Here is a 20,763-nt window from a genome sequence, read left to right as displayed (position 1 = left end):
AATTAAGTGTAGATCAAAACTTAACTTTCTCCTTTTGCAGATAGTAACCTAGAAGAAAAAAAAATCCAGTTTTAAGCTTTTACTCCCAATAATTGATACGACTTCCTAATTTTTCTTTAAAAACTTCCTTCTGAATTTGAGATAAGAATGGCTTTCCTCCCCAGGACTCTTGTAATGTGCTACGCTTAAGTCCACGAGGAACATTTTGCACCTTCCCAAGCCCAAGGACTTCTGGAACATGTTCAAAAAATGTAGTTAATACAGGAGCAAATATGAATAAATAAAATTTGCTTAAAAATGTTGCTTGAAAGCGGGAATATCTGTTGTGTCTGGGTTTTGCTTCATCTGTTTTTTCTCATTCTTTAATTTTTTGTGGCATTTTTTTGTGGTTTTACTCTTAGTTTTTTCTTCTTACATTGATCTGCATAGCAAATTCCCTTGACATCCTGTTTCAGCCTGTATCACATTCTGTATTACACTTTTACAGAAACTGTAAAGCAGTTCTGTAAATACAAAATTCTACAGTATTCTATTTGTCCACTTGGACACAATTCCTGAGTATTAAAATGTGGGGGTTTCCTTTCCAGTGTTCAGTCTGTTATACAGGCAATGGTGCCAGTTTTCACTAGCATTTTCCAAGGCTGATATGTTGTGTAGATAATGTGTAAAATTATTCACAGATAGGTAAGTGCTGAGTAACAGTTGCATCTCTCTTTTGACACGTGCTTTCCATCCCTAGTGGTAATCAGAGCTATGTCTTAATCACTAACTTTGTTTAATAATCGGTGAGGTCCATCAAAATATTTCTGCATTCCTTCATCAGGTTAATGTCATGAACCTCATGTGTGTTTTCTGGTAACTTGGATGGGGGATGCGGGGGAACTATTCTTATTTTTTAAAGAGCTTCAGTGGTTTTACACATTATGAAGATTTAGTGAAGGGGAAACTAGTCTTACTTCTACTTTGCTGCATTGTCACCCATGTGAAGGTAGTGTTTTCCAACTTACTGTAATCGGTATTGCCATTATGTTGTGCCGTTTTTCACTGCTCCCATTCTGCAGTTCCCCGAGCAATATGAACTAACAGAAAACAAGTACAGATCGAGACTCCTCCATCTCAGCTCTTTGATTTGAGTATTCTGTGTACCAGTGTCTCTAGGGATTTTGTTAAGACAGAAGTTAATGGGGTTTTTTTAATTTTTTTTTTTTTTTTTAGAAAAGACATCTCTTGAGTTAGAAGTACTAAAGAACTGGGTTTTCTAAAGTCTGAATTTATGCAAACTGTGGAGGGAGTTTAGTTACAACTGTGTTCTGTGAGTACTGCGTAGACAGTTTATGCAGGTAGATACATCGATGCGTTTAGAGAAAAACTGGAAGGAAAAATAACAGAAATAAGTACAGTAGATAAGTATCACAGAATGGTTGAGGTTGGAAGGCCCCTGTGGAGGTCATCTGGTTTCACCCCCCCTCCTCAAGCAGCTGCCCAAATTGTTGTATAGGTAAGAAGTAGAGATGAAAATATTGAAATCTTTGATTCATCATATGTTATCTAAGCGTATCTTAAAACTGCAAATTTGACATAAATTCTAGTATGCCATAGTGCAGTCAACGAATGTAAGAATGCTAAAGTAATAAAAAAGCATGTTAGATAAATATAGTAAGACTGAACCATTTTTTCATGAAGGCAATGGAGCTTTAGCCCCACTGATTCAATAGGAACTTAAAATGTTTAGAAAGTGAAGTACAAAAATGGAAAATTGTAAATTCAGCAGGGATTTTTCAAGAAAAAATAATTATTAAAAGTAAGACATTTTCGTACATTGAAAATAAGGATAGCTTAAAATTATCTTTTGAAACCCTACTAGTCTTCTGGCAAGAAACTAGCATAAGCCTGAGGCCTTAACAGCTGGATTCAAGGAAATACAGAATGTGGAAAAACGTATTTTCTTCTGGACCAGAAGATACCTGGTCCTTTTGACTGGCTCTTTGAGTGGTATGTAGAAGTGAGTTGAAAGAAGAGTTGTTATGAGCAATTTGTTTTTAAGAGGAACAGATCAACTTGTCTGGAATCTGGTGGATTTTGAAGAATCTTTAAATTAGTTGAAGTGCTCAAGAAGTCGAGTAACCCATTCAAAGTCAGAATAAGAAGTTAATGAATATACTTTTGATTAATTCCAAGAAACTAATTCCTGGGAAGACTAGGGAAACATTATTTTGGTCTTCTGAAAGGCATCTGAAATGTCTGCAGAAGAACTGAGCATCTCATTAAGCATAAGGCAAGACAGCGTCTTTAGTAAAGATAACTGTTTTTCTAGTAGGATATTTATTTTTTTCACTGGTTAAAAGCCTGAAGAATCCCTTTTAAGTGTCCCTCATAAGGGATTATTGAGAAATGAACTATGGGAATTTTCAGTGAACCATCAGTAGTTGGAAGACAGTTCATGGTGTTAATAACATGCTTTAACTTTTGGTCAGCCCTGAAGTGGCCAGGCAGTTGGACTAGAAGGTCCCTTCCAGCTGAAATATTCTATTCTGTTAATACACAACAGCATTAGAGGCCTGTGATAGCACAGGGAAAGACCAAGTGGCTTATTCTGCAGTTCTGTGGTAGTAACTGAGGCTTGATGTATGCTGATTTGGAAATTATCAAGGCTGTGATGGAAAAATTTCAGGTGCCGTACACATTTAACAGAAGAGCAGGAAGTTCAAACACACTACTGTTGAATGGAATTCAACACTTTGTCGAGATGGAAAAATCTTTTTGATCTGTGTATGCTTGACACGGTGCTGTCTAAATTTACTAGCCACTCTGACTCAAAACTAAAATCATTGGCTCATAGAATAAGAGCCACAGAAATGTGTGATGTTGTTAACATTCACATTCCGCCTGTGTCCTTCTAAGGTTGCTTCAGCTGTGGCAACTGAAGATAAAAGTGATGGACAGCAGTTATTCCTATAGCAAAAAATGTGGAAAGCTGAACTACTTTGCTGTCAAAGGGGGAGGCAGTAGCATAAGGGAGGGCAGAGGCTAGAGGAGCACTCGTTTGCATGAGAGATGATATCCAAGAAATCTTTGGACACTCAACTGAAAGGTGATGCATGCGCAGCTCCTCAATACAAGATGTCAAAGCTAAAAGCGCAATTTAAGTTGAGACCGCCATCCTCACCCTTCATATTAAAACAGCAGTGAGCATCTAGTCACTGACTGACAGGATTAAGTACAGACTTCTTAATCTAGAAATTACTGTCCCTGGGTCTCATTCATCTTCCTTTAAAATACTTAATATTGAAGAGAGTTGTAAAAGGTAACGAACTAGGGATAAAAAACAGCTCAATTAGGTTTTTGACATATTTTTTCTTTCCCTCAAGACCGAAAAAGCGCTTCAGGCTCTTTAATAGCACAGCATCTGAGGAATATCACTGTCCACTGTGGCATTGTCCTTTTGTTAACATCCCCGTGGGGCTGCAGATAGGTTAGTGATCTGTTTGTCATTAATTCACATCACTTCTGCAATGAAGAATCGTCTGGGATACAGAGGCTTAGTGATCAGCAGTCAGTCGGTAATATTTGCAGTTGTGGAGATGATTTTTTTGCGAAGCCCAGGATATATTTTCTTGGATGTCAGAGTACTTGGGAATGATCTTCCCACATGCTGAAGCAAAGAGCTACAGCAGCGTGATATGGCCCAAGCTATTTGTCCTGTCTATTCCCCTGTTGGCCCCATATCTGCTTCCCTCCCTCATGGCAAAGGTACTTAAGCTCTTCAGCAGTTTAAGCTAAATACATTGAGTTATGAATTTTAACATGTTGTTTGCTGCTTCTGTTCTCTATGCCTCCAGTAGAGGGAAAAGGGTAAGAACTGATGGTGAAAATGTTAGAAGCCTGCATGTACGTCTACCAGAGCCTTTGTCAGATCCTGAAGAAGCAAGAGTTCATAAGCAAAAGAACACCAGAAAAATGCCTTTTCAAAGCATCCGAAGGATAGTGGTGCTATAAACAAAAGAACATAAATTGTGTCTTTGCGCAAAGCTGCAGTTGAGCTGCAGTTGCTGTAACTCATTTGTGTTAGAATTTACAAACTTCTGGAGAAGTCTTGTGAATAGCTGCTGAAACAAAGAAAAATCTTTTTTTGGGGGGGGATGGAGAGAACAAAAGAAACAGTCTTGCTGAGTTCAAGAGCTTTTTAGCACTTCTGTGATATGGAGGAGAAGCTCTATGTAACAGTTTTTGCAAGTATTCAGCATGGCTTCGGTGTGAATCTATTAGAATTAATATAGCCAAGAGAAAATGCATGGATGTTATTAAACTAATAAAATGTGCAAATGTTTAACGTTGTTGCCTCAGGATAAAATGGACAATTTCTAGCGAAAATTTTGTCTTGATTTTGAACAATAAGATTGTTTTGTGTGTTGTTCAAGTAAGATATGCTAATATGTTTGTGCAATGGAAATTGGGAAATAATTTTCCCATATGAGACCTCACAGTCGTGTAGCCAGTCCCTTGGAACAATGAACATAATCTCATCATTCAAACTGGGAACAACATCATCTGTTTCCTGACCTTACAGTGGGAGTCGCATTTCCTGAATCATTAGTTCTTCTTTTATAGATTCTACTTACTGTCCCTAGAAATCTGAGTGAGCTTACAGTCCAAATTTTTTGATTTCTGAACTTTGTTTGCAACTTTTGCTTAGATTTAAAAATAAAGTAGAATTGCGAAATTTAACTATTTTGAAGTGTTTTCAAAATAACTTTTCATGAGTAATACTTCAAGACTTTTTCAAGTGCTAAGCAGCACATAATTTTCCTTTTATTGCTAGTCTATCATAGTAAAAGCTCAAGTTTTGTCTTGGCTGATTGATGGCTCCATCTCCCTGTAAAGTTAATATCCATCTGAAGCTGCTCTGAAGATCATTTATTTCTGTTTCTGCAGTCAACAGGTTCTGTAACAACTTTGTTGTAAGTGTTGTCTGTGTTTAAGTTTACACTGGTTTTAATTTTTTTATTTTGCTGTTTTCTTCAATTAATTAGAGTAGCATTTAGCTCCACTTAACTAGAAACCCAGATTATGAATGTCAAACATATAATTTAAGCAGCTTCTCAAGGTTACAAGTTAGTAAAACTTCTGAAGCTTCACAAACAAACTAGGAAAAGAAATCTTAGACTGAAAGGATTTTCTGTTGTGGTCAGGGGAGACCTGGGGGAGGGCATTTGATTCCTGTTTTGGAAAATCTTTTATGCCCTGTTAAAACAACCTTGTTTAAGTTCTTGGTGAGATTTTTTTCATCATACTAGTGCTGTGAAATTCGGAGCAAGTATAAGTTTTTCAGGTGAATTTTAAGGTTGTGGCTTTTTGTGTGTTTAAAAAAATCTAAATGTTTTGAAACCTGCATACTTGAGACATCGCCTTACTACCTGCTTGTGACTCACAGCTTTGGCAGCAGACATAGCTGGAAAGAGGTAACTTGTCTGTTTTTCCCCTTGGTTTGATTTGAAATATCTAAAAAAGAATATTTTGGGAAATACTGCAAGGTGTTTTCATGCGATTCAACTGAAAGAAAAGCATTGAGAACTTTTCTGTGATATACTTTAAATCACTTCCCTAGCTAGAGAGAAGAAAATTACAGCTTTGAATTTTGCAGATGCTTGGCTTGTATTTTTACTAGTTTCAAGCAAGTAGTGCATGGAATAGACATCTTAGTGTTAACTGTCCTCAGGACAAGGAGAGTAATTGCAGTCACCTGACTTGCGCAAACAAGTTTATTTCATGTAACTTCTGTTCAGAGAATCTCTTCCTTAATCACCCCTTCCAATCACATTTGCTGTGTTGATTCATCTGCATATTTCTGACCTTTTCACCACCAACATTTCGAACTGCAGCTGGTAGTTTCAGCTCTTGAGATACTTGGCCAATTCCCCCCCAGTGCACATTGTCTCGTATGCTATCAAGCTGTGAACTGCTACCCCCTCTTTGTGGATTGTCGTGTTAGTTGTGTCTTTATTAAGTGTATTCACAAGCGCGCTTGTGCCTTCTTCAGCTTTTTTGTGCTTTCTGACATACTTCCTGAGTTAGTCTTTAAATTTTCACCTTTTTTGACATATTCCTTGAGCTAGTCTTTACATTTTCACCTGCCTTGATGTCTCCAAATACCTGGCACGCATGTACTGTTGACTGTCTCAACGTGAACAACTACTTTATTCTTATTTTGCCAGTTCGGTTTCTCATTCTATCAATCTTTGTCTTATGCTCAGACTGAGAGCTCTTTGAAGCAGAGTCCTTCATACTTTAGTGCTTATTCAGTAGTTAGCATAGGGAGACTGATTTTATACTACAGCAAAACAAATAGCATGTGGTCAACTGTGCATTATCTTTGATTTACATATAGGTTAATTATTCTGTATACTTGTGCAGCAATAGCTCTGTACAGAATTGATTCAGGTCTGTGAGGAATTAATGACAGTAGCATAAATCTGAACGGCAGCGCTGCTTCGGGAGGTAACACGGGCTGGAAGCACCTTGGAGCCTGGCACAGCGGGAACCAGAGACCTGAGCTGCCTGCAAACGGAGCCACTTGATGTTTCTTTGCATTTTATTCCAATGTGCTCCAGGTTCGAGGTGGGATTATGAGTGAGGCCTCATTCCAAACATGATTTTCATGTGGCTATGGAGTTTTGTCCCACAGCTAAAACTTGTTGTAGCCAGTCTAGAGAAGTTTTTGCATAGACATCCAGGATAAAGTGCTGGGAGCCAGTAAGGTTGGGGGGGAAAAAGGCTGCATGGAGCCATTCAGGCGCTTCGTGTTTGTGGTTTATTTCTTTGTATTTTCTCATTCACTTTCTTCTGTTATTCAAGGTGTCAAGTAAAGAAAAAATATTTTAAATTTGTGTCAGTGTTATGTTTTTTTGCTTAATCTAAGTTCTTATCTGCACATTTAGAATGTAGTTTTCTTTTTTCATGTGATTAAAATTGGGGCTTATGAAAATGTGTGACACTGCTTTATTGCATGCAGGAGCTACATTTAGTTTTCTGAACTACCTTGGTTTGGTACAGTTTACATTAAAGCCAGGGTGATGAGGGCCCTTGGGTATCTTTGTGAAGGTAACAGAAGAGTTAGTGGAAGCTTTTTCTCTATAGTGAAGACAATGGAGATTGGAATTCACGGGGAGCAAAGCAAAGTGGTGTGTAAATATGTGAAGGGAATTGGGGGGCAGCACATAATCGGGTAAACAGTTTGAGGGAATATCTTAGTTTGGATGAGAATGAATAACCTGGAATTTAGACATCTGATCAGAAGTTTTGCTTGTAAAATGCCTTCCTTTATTTTATTAGATGGTAATTCAAAAGTTTTTTGTATGCGTCCACGGTTACTGCTTCTGCCTACCCTAAGTTCTGCTGTTGATGTGCCGATAGCTGCCTTTACATATAAGTGCTTTTAAATTTTTGGCTTCTTAACTGAAAAGGTTGAAGATTTTGGCTTTAAATCCATCATAACACAGATGTATTAATCAGTCTTTGAACTAATTTTTGTTACAAAGCTTTTATTACTTTAATTTGAATTGTAAATAGCCTGCTTTATTTCCAGTAGCTTAATTGTCATCAGTATAAAGTCTTTGGTGTTATTTTGGACTTTTTTTTACTTCCTTTGAAGGACTATGCTGGCCAACATTTAATGAGATATTAATGTCCAAGGCTAAGCTGCTGCTCTTACTGAATTAGAAATGAGGCTTATTGAATTAAAGTAGTCTCTTTGTAGTTGTGTTTTTTTTTTTTTAACAGTTGGCTGTTTTTTTTCAGCTTTTCGGCAATCTGTGGTTAGTTTAAATACAGATATTGTCCAAAGAGAACATCCTTAGAAAACAGCTGAAAGAATTGATAACAGCAATTTCTTTAAGTGTCCCTTCCCCTACTATAGACAGATAAAGTAGAAAACACATATGCTGCCCTATAGTAATTCTTCTAAAACATGTGAAAAGAAACATGCTTTAGTGTTCTCTGGCTGTCCTTGGGGTTACGCAGAGTTTAAACGCTCGAAGAATCAAGGTAGATTTTGAATCAGACTGATATATTTGAAACTTTGGGGTTTTAGCTGCCATTTTATGCTGGTGATAAAGAGAAGTTGTGTGCTTTATCAGCAGCCTTCTTTCAAACAACTACGTATTCATAGTGGAGTGAGAAGTCTAAAAATTCTGAATTTCTTCTTTCTTCTGCCCATGATTCAATTCATTGCCTAAAGACTAGGTAGTTCCTATGTCTTCATCCCTGGTTTTAGCACCCACTTTGAGAAGAGCAGATTGTGTTGGTATTCTCTGGTTTCCTCTTGCCTGCTGGAGGAGAAAAGAAGACAACAACAGAGCTTGTTCAAAGGGTACTGGGTAGTGAGGGAGAAGTCATGGCGGTAGAAACTTCTGAGCGGGAGAATTACTGGTGGGACTTCAGTTCTTGCATCCAGTGTCCTTGAAAAATGAATGTTACTGTAAATGCATCTACTGTAGTCAGGAGTAAAGAAAATGAAAGCAACGGCTCTGAGGAAGGGGGTTGCTATGAGTGCTACCATAACACAGAATAAAACTGTTTCCTGGAAATTCTGTCAGAGTGACTCTAATTTCCTCAGCCCCACTTTTCATGGGGGTGTGGGGTGGGTGTGTATACACATATGTACAAAATCTTTTTGTTGGTATAAATTATATTGTTTAGAAATCAGTTATGTTCCATGGCATTCCTTAAAATCACATTCTTTTTAAGGCGGTATTAAAAAACACATAATTTCTTGAAACAAAAATTTAAAGCGTGTTTTTTACTTTGGAGGGGGGAGGTGTTCTGTTTCGGATTCTCTGGTAGCGAATAGAAAAGTGAAGATAATTCAGATATCTAAAGGAAACACATCAGCAAAAAAAAGTCTTGATTGCAATGTAGAAAGTTAATTTATGGAAATTTTTACTTTATTCTAGGCTTGTACATTCTAATTGTTCCAATTCTTGTTAACACATTTAAGAAACCCTTGCTGACTCTCTATTGGAATGAATGTTACATGTTTTATTAATCATTACAATATATTTTGAGATAAATTGTCTCTAGTTCCTGCTTGTGGGCAGATAAATTTTGAGTTTATTGAACACAGAGTTTTCATCTTCAGAAAAGGCAAAGTCTTTTTTAATAGCACATTGTCTAGAGAACACTGAAATTTTTTGTTAAGTTTTTTAACTTAATAGAGTTTTTGAATATGAGCTAACGATGAAGTAACGAAGGCTGATGTCTCAAAACAGCAGTGCAGCAAATTAATGTTACGCTTCCTTATAGAAATAGCTGTATAGTGTTGTTATTCACAAGGGCTTTTGGTGTAGAATGTAACAATAATGGTTAGAAATTTGTCTCATAAATTCCCCTAAACTTCTGTTACATCATCAGTAACACTAACTACTCTGTTATAGGAAGGTGATGCTAACTGACTAGCTTAATAATTAAAATTGGAAGAAAGAGATTTGTCCTGTACATATAATAAGTAATAGGCACCAATTAAATAAGAAGCGTGTTTAGACAAGAACTGCGATTCAGATTTCATTTCACAGCTTTGTTTTCAAACTTCTGAATATATTTTGTCTGTCTTTTTTGTTGGTGGTATATTTGTGCAGGAACATTGGAGTGAGAGATGTAGAATAATACACACCTGTCTAAGAGTGCGGTAGGGGGAATGTTCAGAGTCTCACCAAACTAGATGGGATTACACCTGAACTATTTCACGTTGAAGATTCAACCTGTACATTTTCTTATATGAAAGACTCTTCTTCAGTTTGATTTACAAGCAGTAAAGGACCAGTCAGCCCTTTTTTTTAAGAATTACCTTTTCTTATAGCTCATTTAAATAATAAGCTAGAAAATATATGGATAAATATTACTTTAATCAGTTGTTTCAATTAAATTTTTTAAAATAACTTCCTGTTTACAAAAACTCTCATTGGACAAGTTTTTATGGGATTTTTCTTTTATTTTGTAAAACTATATATAAACTTTTTATCTGCGTATAAACTTTTTATCTGCTGTCTCTTTCTCTAGACTTCTATTTTACAAACTCCTGCAACATCTGTCACCCTGACTTCCTGTTCTGTACATTTCTTAGAAACACTTTTGAGTGGATAATTTCTTAGACAATTAAAAGACTTTGAGAAACGTGCTAAGTTATTTAGTATAAACTATATGCCCTACTTATGTTGGAATATATCACTTTAGTCTTCAAATGGAGCAAACAGTGTAACTGTTATAAATAGTTATAAAATCTGGTTTCAGTACAGACACATTATTATTAATTTACGTGAGGCTGCTAGTTCTACCAGTATTTGACTGTAGGGATTAAGATCCTGAGCACTGAGGACACATGACAGTAATTTAGAAAAAACTTGTGCTAAATAGTTCTGCCACTCCTAGAGTAAAGCTTGAGCTTGTTAGGTGGGAAGACAGCATGAAAGCCTGTGCAAGGAAGAGATAAGTTTCTTCCATGATGGAAGAGTTAATGTTCAGGGGAACGAGCGCAATTACCTATTTCCTAGAGCGCGTTCCATTTCACAGCTGAGAACAGAACCCAAGGTTCCTGAACCATCGTGTAGGGAACAGAACCCAAGGTTCCTGAACCATCGTGTAGCTCTGAGACGGGTGGCAAGGTGTGCTTCATTTTCCTCTGCGTTTCTTCATGGGAGGTGGTGTCCTGTTCTGCTTGCTCTGTATGGTCTGTTGGCAGGGAATATGCAAGTAGATCTGTAATTTCCAAACTTGGCAGTTAACTTGTGAGATGCTAACCAGCATAATTTATATATATTTAGATACATATATATATGTGTGTGTGTGTATGTATATATGTATGTGCTGTTGATAAAAACCTAGGAGATGCCTTTCTCCCGTGTGCATGCTTCCAGGTTACTGATACTCCTATTGAAAAAAACCAAAAAGCAAGCAAAACATTTGGTCAGTGTTGTGTATGCAAGTGTCAGCTCTTCTCACCTTGCCCCTTTGTGATTTAGCATTTTCAGCAGACTGCACAGTCCTTTTGCTGAGTATATATATTTCCCCCCCCCCCCCCCCTTGCTACATGCTGCAGAAACCCTACCTTGAAATCTCCTAGTTTCACTTTTTTCATTGTTGGTGTCCTCAGCACTGGTAATATTGCTTCTCAAACTTTACAATAGAAAGTTCACAAGGAAATAAACCACAAGAACATTAAGATCCAGAGTGGTTGCTGAGCCAGGCCAACTGAATTGACAAATTAAATTTGTTTTTGTTAAGAGTATTTGAATGTATTAAGGGTAATGTAGTGCAAAAGTATAGCTCAATCTGAGAATATGAGTTAAGAAGCCTAAAATACAGGGATTGAGGAATTATTCACTTGCCTGCAAAAAGTCTGAGTTGGTTTTAGAACACTATATTTTAATGCAATGAAAATTATTAAATACTTATTGGTGGAAGATGTTATGCTTTTGGGATTTTAACCACGAAAGTGTGTATTAGAACTTAAAATTGATTGCTTAAGTGTTTGTCAGAAATGCCTAACATCTTGTTTATTCAAACCGCTTAAGGAGCGTGGACTGCTCCGTTTTGGAATAATCAGTTAAGTCTGAAGTTGCATTACTGTTACATATGGTGTCCAAAAGTGTTATCTCTTTTCAAAACACAACATACCTGTAGACTTTGAATGACTCATGAGCAGCAATTTACATTAACCGCTTTGGCAGTAAGTGAACCTTTGGTTCCTTGATGCCTCGAAGAGGTATGGGAAGATGCATCTGGTCAAAGGCAGCTTTAATCAAATGTCTTGTTTTCTTAAAATGTGAACTCAAAATATTTAGTATTTAACTAACTTGTGTACAAAACATAGTTCAGTTGTGACTCTGGTAGTTGCCTGTTCAGCTGCTGAGCAGCTTTTTTTATCTGGAGGTACTGCTGTCTGGCTTCTAAACCAAAATAAGGAAATCTTAGGTAATTTGGCAAAATATCCTAGAGGGGAGATCTCTGTATGCAGCCCTGAACTGCAATATTTGATAATAAGAGATCTGGGGGTTTGCAGTTTAGGCTTGTTGTATAGTTTTCTCTCATTGTCCTTTGTTTTAAATCTACTAGATATGTGTCTAATGTTTTAATTTGTATTAAAATACTGTTTTTATTCCTGGCTACCCATCTGAAATGTTAAATGAGCTTTTTGTATATGTAGTCAAGTGTCTGGCATGGCTTCACAAAACAATGTTTAACCATGTATTGTGTTTTAAAATGAAGCCATTTTAGTGTTCTTAAATTAGTTTTAAACATGCTAATAATTCTAAGACTCTGCCATAAGCATGTATCATACATAAGAAGATAAATGCTGCAGAAGAGCCACCCCTGTAGAAAACTACTAAAAAGGTATTTTGCATTAAAGCGTTCAGCATAATAAAGAAAAAGGCTCAAGCGTTTGCAATGTGAACAGAAGCTTCCGTTTCTTTCCAGTCACAGTACAGTAATTGCCAGGTGTTCTGTGTTGAATTTATGGCCTAGTAACATAACTCCAGTGTCAAAATGTGTCATTCTCTTCTTCATCAGGGTGATCAGGGTATTCACCTGGGAGGTGACAGATAAGATCTGGAATTTCTTCATGCAGAAAAAGTGTCTTTACTACTTTCTGGTTAGCTGGTTTAACCACTTTTAATATATAAAATGAAGTCGTCTTAACTCTTTTTTTGTTTGTTTGTTTTATAATTATTTTTCACCAACTCTGTCCAAAGAAGGGAGTGATCTTTGCTTTTCCAAGAAAATGGTTAGAAGCTTATTTCTGGTGGGATTCAGTGTTATTGGAGACAGTACTTGTCCCTGGATCTGGGTGCCTGGATTACAGAAATTTATATGTTTTTAAGAACTGTTTCTTGTGGTAATCCTAGATGACTATCCAGTCAACAGTCTGCCTCCTGAATTCTGTCCCGAAGTATGTCAGGACACGGTTTGACATTGCTTATCATGTAGCTGCTGCTGAGTAGGTATTCCCACTCCACCTTGCTCCGGACCAGTTTCTCCTCGTTGTTTTCCCCGTGTCAAATCTAGTGGTCTCCCCACTGTAGGGTTTCAGCCAGTTCAGCTGTGTGATGTGGTGAAGCTCTCATGCATGGAAGAAGGAAAAATCCTTCAGAATCAACCCTTTTACTTGATGATTACCAAATTCATTGCAAGGGGAGTGGTAAAAGCTGTTGGGGGAAGGGTGGAAGGACCTGTTCATCAGTAGCTGGCTGGATGTTCTTGGCTTGGTTATGGACTCAATTTATTGGTTGAATGTTGCAGCATTCGGGGTAGTCTTGTGGACATAGTGTGAGGTAGTAGAGAAACACAGAAAAAAATGAGATAACTAATCTTACTGGGAGTTTAGATGGAGTAAAGGAAGGTTTTTACAGAATCACAGAATCTTCATGGTTGGAAAGGACCCTTAAGATCATCGGGTCCAACCAAACAACCTACAGTCTCTGCCAATAGAGCATGCCCTGAAGCACCACATCTAGATGTTTCTTAAATACCTCTAGGGATGGTGACTCAACCACCTCCCTGGGCAGGCTGTTTGCACAGGACTTGAGATTTAAAATAAATTATTTTGTGATTTTCAGGAGGAGAGGGAAGGAGTGTAAACTTTATGAAGAAAGAGTCTACTAAAAAAATAACTTTGTTTTCACTCTATTAAAATCTCATCACAGTCCTAGGAATGAAAAACGGAGTAATACATGCTGGTACGTTGTATCCAGTTTTTGTGGAAGGGGAAAAAGATCAAAATTTCCTATCAGTATGTCTAAGGGGAAAAGTTCATGGATACGCTTAAACAGTTCTAACAGCAGTATGTGAGGAATTGTTATACCTAAAGACTTCTTTGGTGTGTAGTATCCATTTGTGCACAATTTGGGGGCCCTGTGGAATGATCTGATGTGTATCAGAAATGTGGAACTGTTGCCAGCTTGTCTTAGTTGGAAAGGCTCATTAGCATTCAACTCCTGAAAACTAAGATTAGATCTAGCAACTAATCCCAAAAGCAGGTAGGTGGTAAATGGAGAAAGAGGAGTCTTCAGAGTGATCGTGGGGGAGAAAAAAAAAAATGTAATCAGCCAAAACCAGGAAATAGTTGTAAATGTTGAGCAGTATGTTTCATAGGCCTCTCTTTTGATTTATGAATTATTCCAGATGACAAGGAATAAATAAAAATAGAGAAATTATTTTTTGAATGTTCTGAATTTGGGGTTTAAAAAGTATGTAAAAAAAAAAAGCTTATTTCTGGAGTATATGAATTAGATGAATGTTGGCATTGAATTAGAGAAAACAAAACTTTCTGGTAATACAGATAATTCTAAACGAAGTTTCTCCTTCAGGGAGAGGGCATGTCTCTAGAAGCAGTAGATCTAGCTTGGGCTTTATTATGCTGTATGTTTCCTCCAGTTGTTGTAGGGATAGGGCTAGCATTGAGGAAAGCAGATCTTCAGAAGATAACTAGTGCTGCCTGTATTTTCTCCAATCTCCAAACTATCTGTGATATGGGACAGGATTTTGTGGGCTGCTGGTTTTGATGGAAACAGAAATGGAGATTCATTGCTACAGGAAAAGGACTGTACTTTTGCTATCAGCAGCAAGAGAAATAGATAACACTAACTTAAATTTCGTGGTTGTAAGAAAGGGGCCAGTGAGCAAAATGTTAAGTGTACTAAAGTTTATTTACGGTTTCAGAAAACTTCAGTTTCTTAGAGTTGGCTCTGAACTGCTCAGGAAAAAAAAAGTTAGCTGTGCTATTATGTGCTGTTACCCTGAGTCTTGGATTGTCTTTTCTTAGAGACTTGGAAGTGCACGTGACCATGTTTTTGAACTTTGCTGAATTGTGAAAAATAAGCATTTGGTGTTCGGTTTTGCAGCGCCAAAAAGAAGCCCCAGACAAAACCATCACCACCAAAAATTAAAAAAAACCTGACCAAACCTAAAAAAACCCACAAAAAAACGCAACCCCCAACAAAACCAACACACACACACCTCCCCAAAAAACAAACCAAAAAAAAGAAACACAACCAAAAAACGTTAACATCGTTCAGGCTTGGTTGTTCTTTATGGAACAACAATTTGGGTAGTTTTTACAGTAACTATAGTATGGCAAATATTAGCTACAAATTTTGTTTAGATACCGTTAGACCAAAATCACCTCTTAAGGCAAAAGTATCTAATTTATGATTTGATTGTAATTGAAACTAAAGTGCATGACGTCAGCATGGGGAGTGGCTTATGGTAAGATAAGCAACTCTCTCAATCATCTGTAGAAGAAATTCTGTTTTCAGAAACTATAATACCCAAATTCAGAAGTCTTCAAACTTTGAATTTCTGATTTTTCTTTCTGAATAATTATCCTTCTACAGTTAATTTTTCTATATGCATGCATAAAGGTTTGATTATCTCTCTGAGCTAATCAAAAAAAGCTGCTTTCACATAAGTTATAAATAATCTAATTTTTAATTCATTTGAAAAAATAGCTTAAGGATACATGAAAATCTGCTTTCAGTTTTTAAAAGAAGAAAATCAACCTAATTGACTTAAATGTCAGCATCACTGGAAAAAAGGTCAAGGTGCTGATTTCTGCCTCCCCCCCTCCCCCCAAGCCACTGTGAAACTAAATTTGTTCTTTAGTAGCTCACTGAAATTGTTGGAAATTTCAGAATCCATCTTAACTAAAATATTGTTCTTTCTGAGGGAATGTTTCTTTGAGCTGTGAAATTTCTTCCTCAAAAGTACAGAGACACTAAACCTCAGAAGTTAAAGGCTTATAATGATTATGGGGCAATAGCAGTATTTTGAGAGTGGGATTTTGAGAATAGAGCATTTTGAGACTGCGAAAAAAGAACTGGAAAAGCTGTTTGCGCCAGGATATTAAAAGCACGAGATTGTTTCTTTGCCTAATATTTGAGTGTTTTTTCAAAAACTGATCTTAATGTGTAATCAGCTTTATGGAGTAACTTTTGTTTTATTTGTTAATGTAAACAGTTGGGTTTACTGGGTGAAATTAACTCCTCAGGAGAGACTGGTATTTGGAGGGAAACTTTAATTTTACTTTGAACTTGAACCGTTTTACCCTGCTGCAACTCGCTGTTGAGAAAGAAGGGAAAGGCAGAAACAGCTCTAAATTTCCCTTTTTTATTTGTTTTTCAAAGCTTGTCATGGCTTTGAAAATTCCTTGTGGAAACCCCTTTTCTCAGGAAAGAATGCACCCAGTGCATTGTGTCTGCATGCCATGGAAAAGGAGGTGGTTTGTTGCAGCAACAACTCTTGCTTTAGTAATATGCCTTTCATATTTACAACAAACAAAAAAAAGACAACACGCAGAGAAGAAAGTGTGCTCTTTCCTGGAAGAAAGCAGAAGAAATTGTGATAATGCAGTCAGCTACTAGATTTTAAAAGCAATGTATTGCTAGTAGGTTTTGTAACCTGTCTTGTGAGATTTTCTTTGTTTGCTGTTGAAAGTACTCGGTAACATTGTGCGCAATGGCTCGTCTCCTTTCCAGAGGATATTGTATGTCCAGATCTTTAATTTCACTTTTTCTTTGCATTTGTTGCAAATGTAATATTGGTCATTGTTTCCATAGTGAGTGATGCCTGTCAGGATATATGAAGGTTAAAATTTTTAAGTCTCTTGGAATTTCTTGCATGTTATGATATTAGCATTGTTCATTAAATTGGTCACTAACTGTATCTGTTCATGAAATCTAAACTCGTGTTCAGTCTAGATTGAGTAGCAAATTTTGTGTGTGCTTTCAGTTGTAATACTCCACAACATTTCTGACAAACTCAACTTTTGAAAATACATTTGACTAATGGATCGCTCTTTTGTTTTTCCCCCTACAGGTTCGATCTGTGGATGAGATGAATCATGAGTTTCAAGCTCTTGCCCTAGAATCTCGGGGAATGGGAGAGGTAATTATTGAGGGCTGAAAATCCGCTTGGTGATTTGGAAACGTTGATACAATTTAAGAAGTCTTAAATATTACAACATGAAGCAAAAAGCTTCTCTTAAGACCAAATTGATTTTTCAGGCAACTGAAGGTTTTTGGTCTAAGATGAAAGTAAACCAAGTGCTTTGCAAGGACACTGGGCTGATGGTTGACTGGATCTACTGTGTTACTATGTCAGTCTTACTAGATGACTGATACTTTTGGGAAAGTGATGGGGTAATTTGTTTGAAAGTTGGTGGAATTCTATGAAATGGGGCGTATTTTCAGTGTCATTGTGTCTAAGCTAGTGAAAGCTTCGAAGAATTGCTTACTGCCTCTGAGAAGGCAAGGAGACTGGGATCTGAAAAAGCTTTGGCTCCAGAAAAAGTGACACTGGCATACCCTGGCAGAAACGTGTGGTAATTTACTTTTTATTTTTTTTTTTTTTTTACTGGTAATTACTCCTTAAAAGAAGATTTCGACCAAGGTGAAGAGTGCTGTTGTATAATTTAACTAGAGGGAAGAAGGACTTTTTCAATCGGTTTGGGATTTTTTTAAGTCAGTGTACTTTGGGGAGGGGGGATTAACATCACGAAAGATGACTTGGCACCTTCAAAAGCACTTCCCTGAACTGTTTAGAAAGTAATCAACATGCATTAGAGTTACTTGCCCTGACAGGATATGGTAATGAAATAAATTCACGTTGAACTAAGATTTCAAATACTGATCCTTTTGTCTTGCTGGGTATTTACCCAGTTCAGTTGATAATTGAACCGGTGAGAATATTTCAGCTCAACTTTTTGAAAGTGATGATGGGACCATGATCTTTACAGAAACAATAACTCACTGATGAAAAACAAATGCCATGCTCTAGTTGCTGAATGTTTCTGGGCATGACACCTGGCTATTCTTACTTGATTTTTTTCACTTTGATGAAGCATTTAACCAATCAGTTGGCTTTTCAGCAATTTTTGCTTCATCCAGGGTTCCATGTTGACTTTCTTGAACGATCTCCTATTTGAAAAAGCAGTAGTAGATGAAGCCCTGTTCTTTTGAAAGCTGAGTAGCCACATTGTATGTACTTGCTTCCCCCTACCCCCTCAGCTCTTAAAGCTCCTTTTTGAAAGGTAAAGGTGTTAGTAAGGTATCTGCGATGGTACCAAGAGCACGATAGGGTGGATGGGTGAAATTTATATTGGTATTTGTTCTTTTGCCACCCATGAAGTACTCTGAAAGATTGAAAGCAGTAGAAGTGAAAGATGGCACAAATGCTTGGGAATTAAATCAAGTTACATATGACTGGTTCACATAGCTAGGTGGAGTTACTCAGTAATTTTCTTAATGTATTGCATAACAATACAGTAGTTCTGGAATAGATTCCATGGCTGTTTTAACCTTCTTTTTGATTTTAACCTTCCAAAATATTAAAGGAAATGTCTTCATAAATACCCTTGTAAGCTAGAATTGGTAGCTGTACGCTCTTGCATGCTGCTCACTGTCTACTTTGAAAGGTGTGGAAGAGAGGTCATGTCAAGTGATCTGCTTCTAGCTATTGGGAAGTTCTCTTCCTCTTTTTCTCTGTCTGGATAGATTTTTCTCTGAACTGAAATTAATTTCTTGTTCTTAATTCTAGTCCTTCTTGGTCTTCTTTTTTTCCTGACTGGGAATCAATACTTGACATTAGGAGGCTGTTAAGTCTTACTTTTCACATCATTACTAAAATCTGTTTGTGAATCATCAAGCAAGTATCTCTTCCATGTTCCAATGTAAAGGAATATAGTATGAAATCTGTTTTCATTGTACCATAATGCATTTTGGAAATAATGTGTACTGGAAATCCTTCTGTTAAGCTATCCATCTGAGCTGCGTTCAGATGGAGCCTGGTATCAATCCGTATCGGGAATAGCACAGCGTAACACGGGCCAGATGTACGGTTTCCTTGATCTGTTTCTGCCTTGCAATTCTTTGTTAATTTATTCTGTAAAGAAACAGACTGAAGCTTTATTAGCAGGAGATCTGCTGTATTGCAGGCGTCTTTCTCTAAATGTCTCTTAAAATTTTAGCTGTTAGATTGGTTTAAACACAGATGATGCTTCTGGCTCTGGCTCCCAAAAGCTATCATGACCCTTAAGGTCATGATAATATTCTGAAGAAGTACTGACACATGGTGCTGCTTCTCTTCTCTAGGCATCTGTTGTTTGCTATTCTGGGGCCAACATAGCGGGCTTCAGGACCTTTAGTGTGACCTAATACAGGGATACATAAAATTAATTGCCAAACAGAATATAAAACTAAATATTTTTTTGATGGTGTCTGTTCCTATAGAAACTTACAGCATCAAAGCATACACAAATTCCATTTTAAGGACAACGTATTCATTTCTGGTGTCAAAACTTCATTCAGAGAAATTGCAGACAGCTCTGTAGGAATGATTTCTGATCTTAAATAAATAAAAAAATCCTTAATTCAAGACCCAGTAATCGAGACTGTGCAGTTACTTATCAGAGAGCTGGTTAAGAGGCAGCTTTAGCATAATTGGTTATTATCTGTGCATAGAAAAGGGCTTTGTTCATCTGGCAGATGATAACAGGGATCAGTACTGATACTAAAAAAGAGACTTTTTATCATACAGTTGGAAGAGCTTAGTAAGAAATATGGCAATCTCTTTCCATTATTTTGAATTAGGATTGGATGTATCTTTGTAAAGTTTCTTTTTTATTGGATTAAATGCAGGAAATATTGACCAAAATGCATGTTATCAAATGGTAAAGTACAGTGATTTTAGCTGTTTGTATTAATTTGTGATGACAACTTCTTGATTAAGTTGATTTAGATTAACTTGATTTTTCAGTAGAACTGATCGGTTTTTTTTCTTGTCTGTTAAAGAGAAACACACTTGTTTTGTTTTTCTGAAAAGTACTCTTTAGTTCCACAATGAAATAGTTGACAGCTGCTAACGCTGCTCATTTATATGTCAACCCAGTAGCTAAAACATCCCTTTAAAAAGAGCATAGTGTATGTCATGTACAACATCTATCAAAAATAAGTAAATAATAAATCTAAATCACAGGCCCTCAGGGCTGTGCAAAATCGTAAACTTAAGAGTTCAATTTATTTCAATATTTGAGGGACTTTGTTGCGCAGAGATTTTAACAGAAAATTTTCTGCAAATCTGTTCGATCTGCAACAGGATAGTTTAAATTGAGGCTCTTGAGGTACAGGTGATGCGTTATGTTTTGTGTTAAAGATATTCTGTGTTCTTTGTGTACCAGAGTATGTGAAGATTGCAATCAGTTGAGTATATCTGTTTGGTATTTGAAAGTATGTAGTTAAAATACCCACAAAACCAACAAACTAAAGGAAACCTAAAAAATGCCTCACAAACGACAACAAAATCCCCCCAAAACACCTCTGCCTTTGCAGTGAGGTTTATTGCTGCGTTCTACCAGCGGGCAGGTTTTTTCCTCTGGTAGAAATCCTGTGAATGAGTTTTGAAACCAAAACCAGTATTGCAGCATATTCTGCTCTAAATTTGCATGTTGTTCTTAACATTATGTTGTCTGAACGCCTGTCTAATAGTGGAGTTTTCTAATTTCACGGTAAGCATACTTTAAGGTGATGCTTGTTTTAGGACACCCAAGATATTAACTTTTATCTGTTTTATACTGACATAGTTGTGATAGGTTGTGACACCTTCACTTCTGTATTTCTCATAGCTCTCATGTCAGCTGGACGCAGTTGAACTTGTCTTAGACTGCATTTAAAATAAAATGTGATTCTCTTTCTCAAAACCAAGGTTTCATAGGTATGATGAAAT

The 20,763-nt window shown here is 36.9% G+C and overlaps 1 protein-coding gene across 15 annotated transcripts in view; it reads left to right on the top strand.

The window, feature by feature from the left end:
• Window positions 1-20,763, top strand: part of PUM2 (pumilio RNA binding family member 2) — a 77,741-nt gene that overhangs the window by 12,563 nt on the left and 44,415 nt on the right. For all 15 annotated transcript variants that reach the window (XR_012586360.1, XR_012586359.1, XR_012586358.1 and 12 more), the window contains exon 2: window positions 16,861-16,929. Coding sequence is in view for 12 of the 15 variants with exons in the window: in XM_074581934.1 (XP_074438035.1) it covers window positions 16,861-16,929 (69 nt within the window). In the remaining 3 variants the exon portion in view is untranslated. The remainder of the gene's footprint in view (window positions 1-16,860; window positions 16,930-20,763) is intronic.

Source organism: Larus michahellis, chromosome 3 (assembly GCF_964199755.1).
Source record: "Larus michahellis chromosome 3, bLarMic1.1, whole genome shotgun sequence".
NCBI lineage: Eukaryota > Metazoa > Chordata > Aves > Charadriiformes > Laridae > Larus > Larus michahellis.
This window is presented reverse-complemented; position numbering and strand designations above follow the sequence as displayed.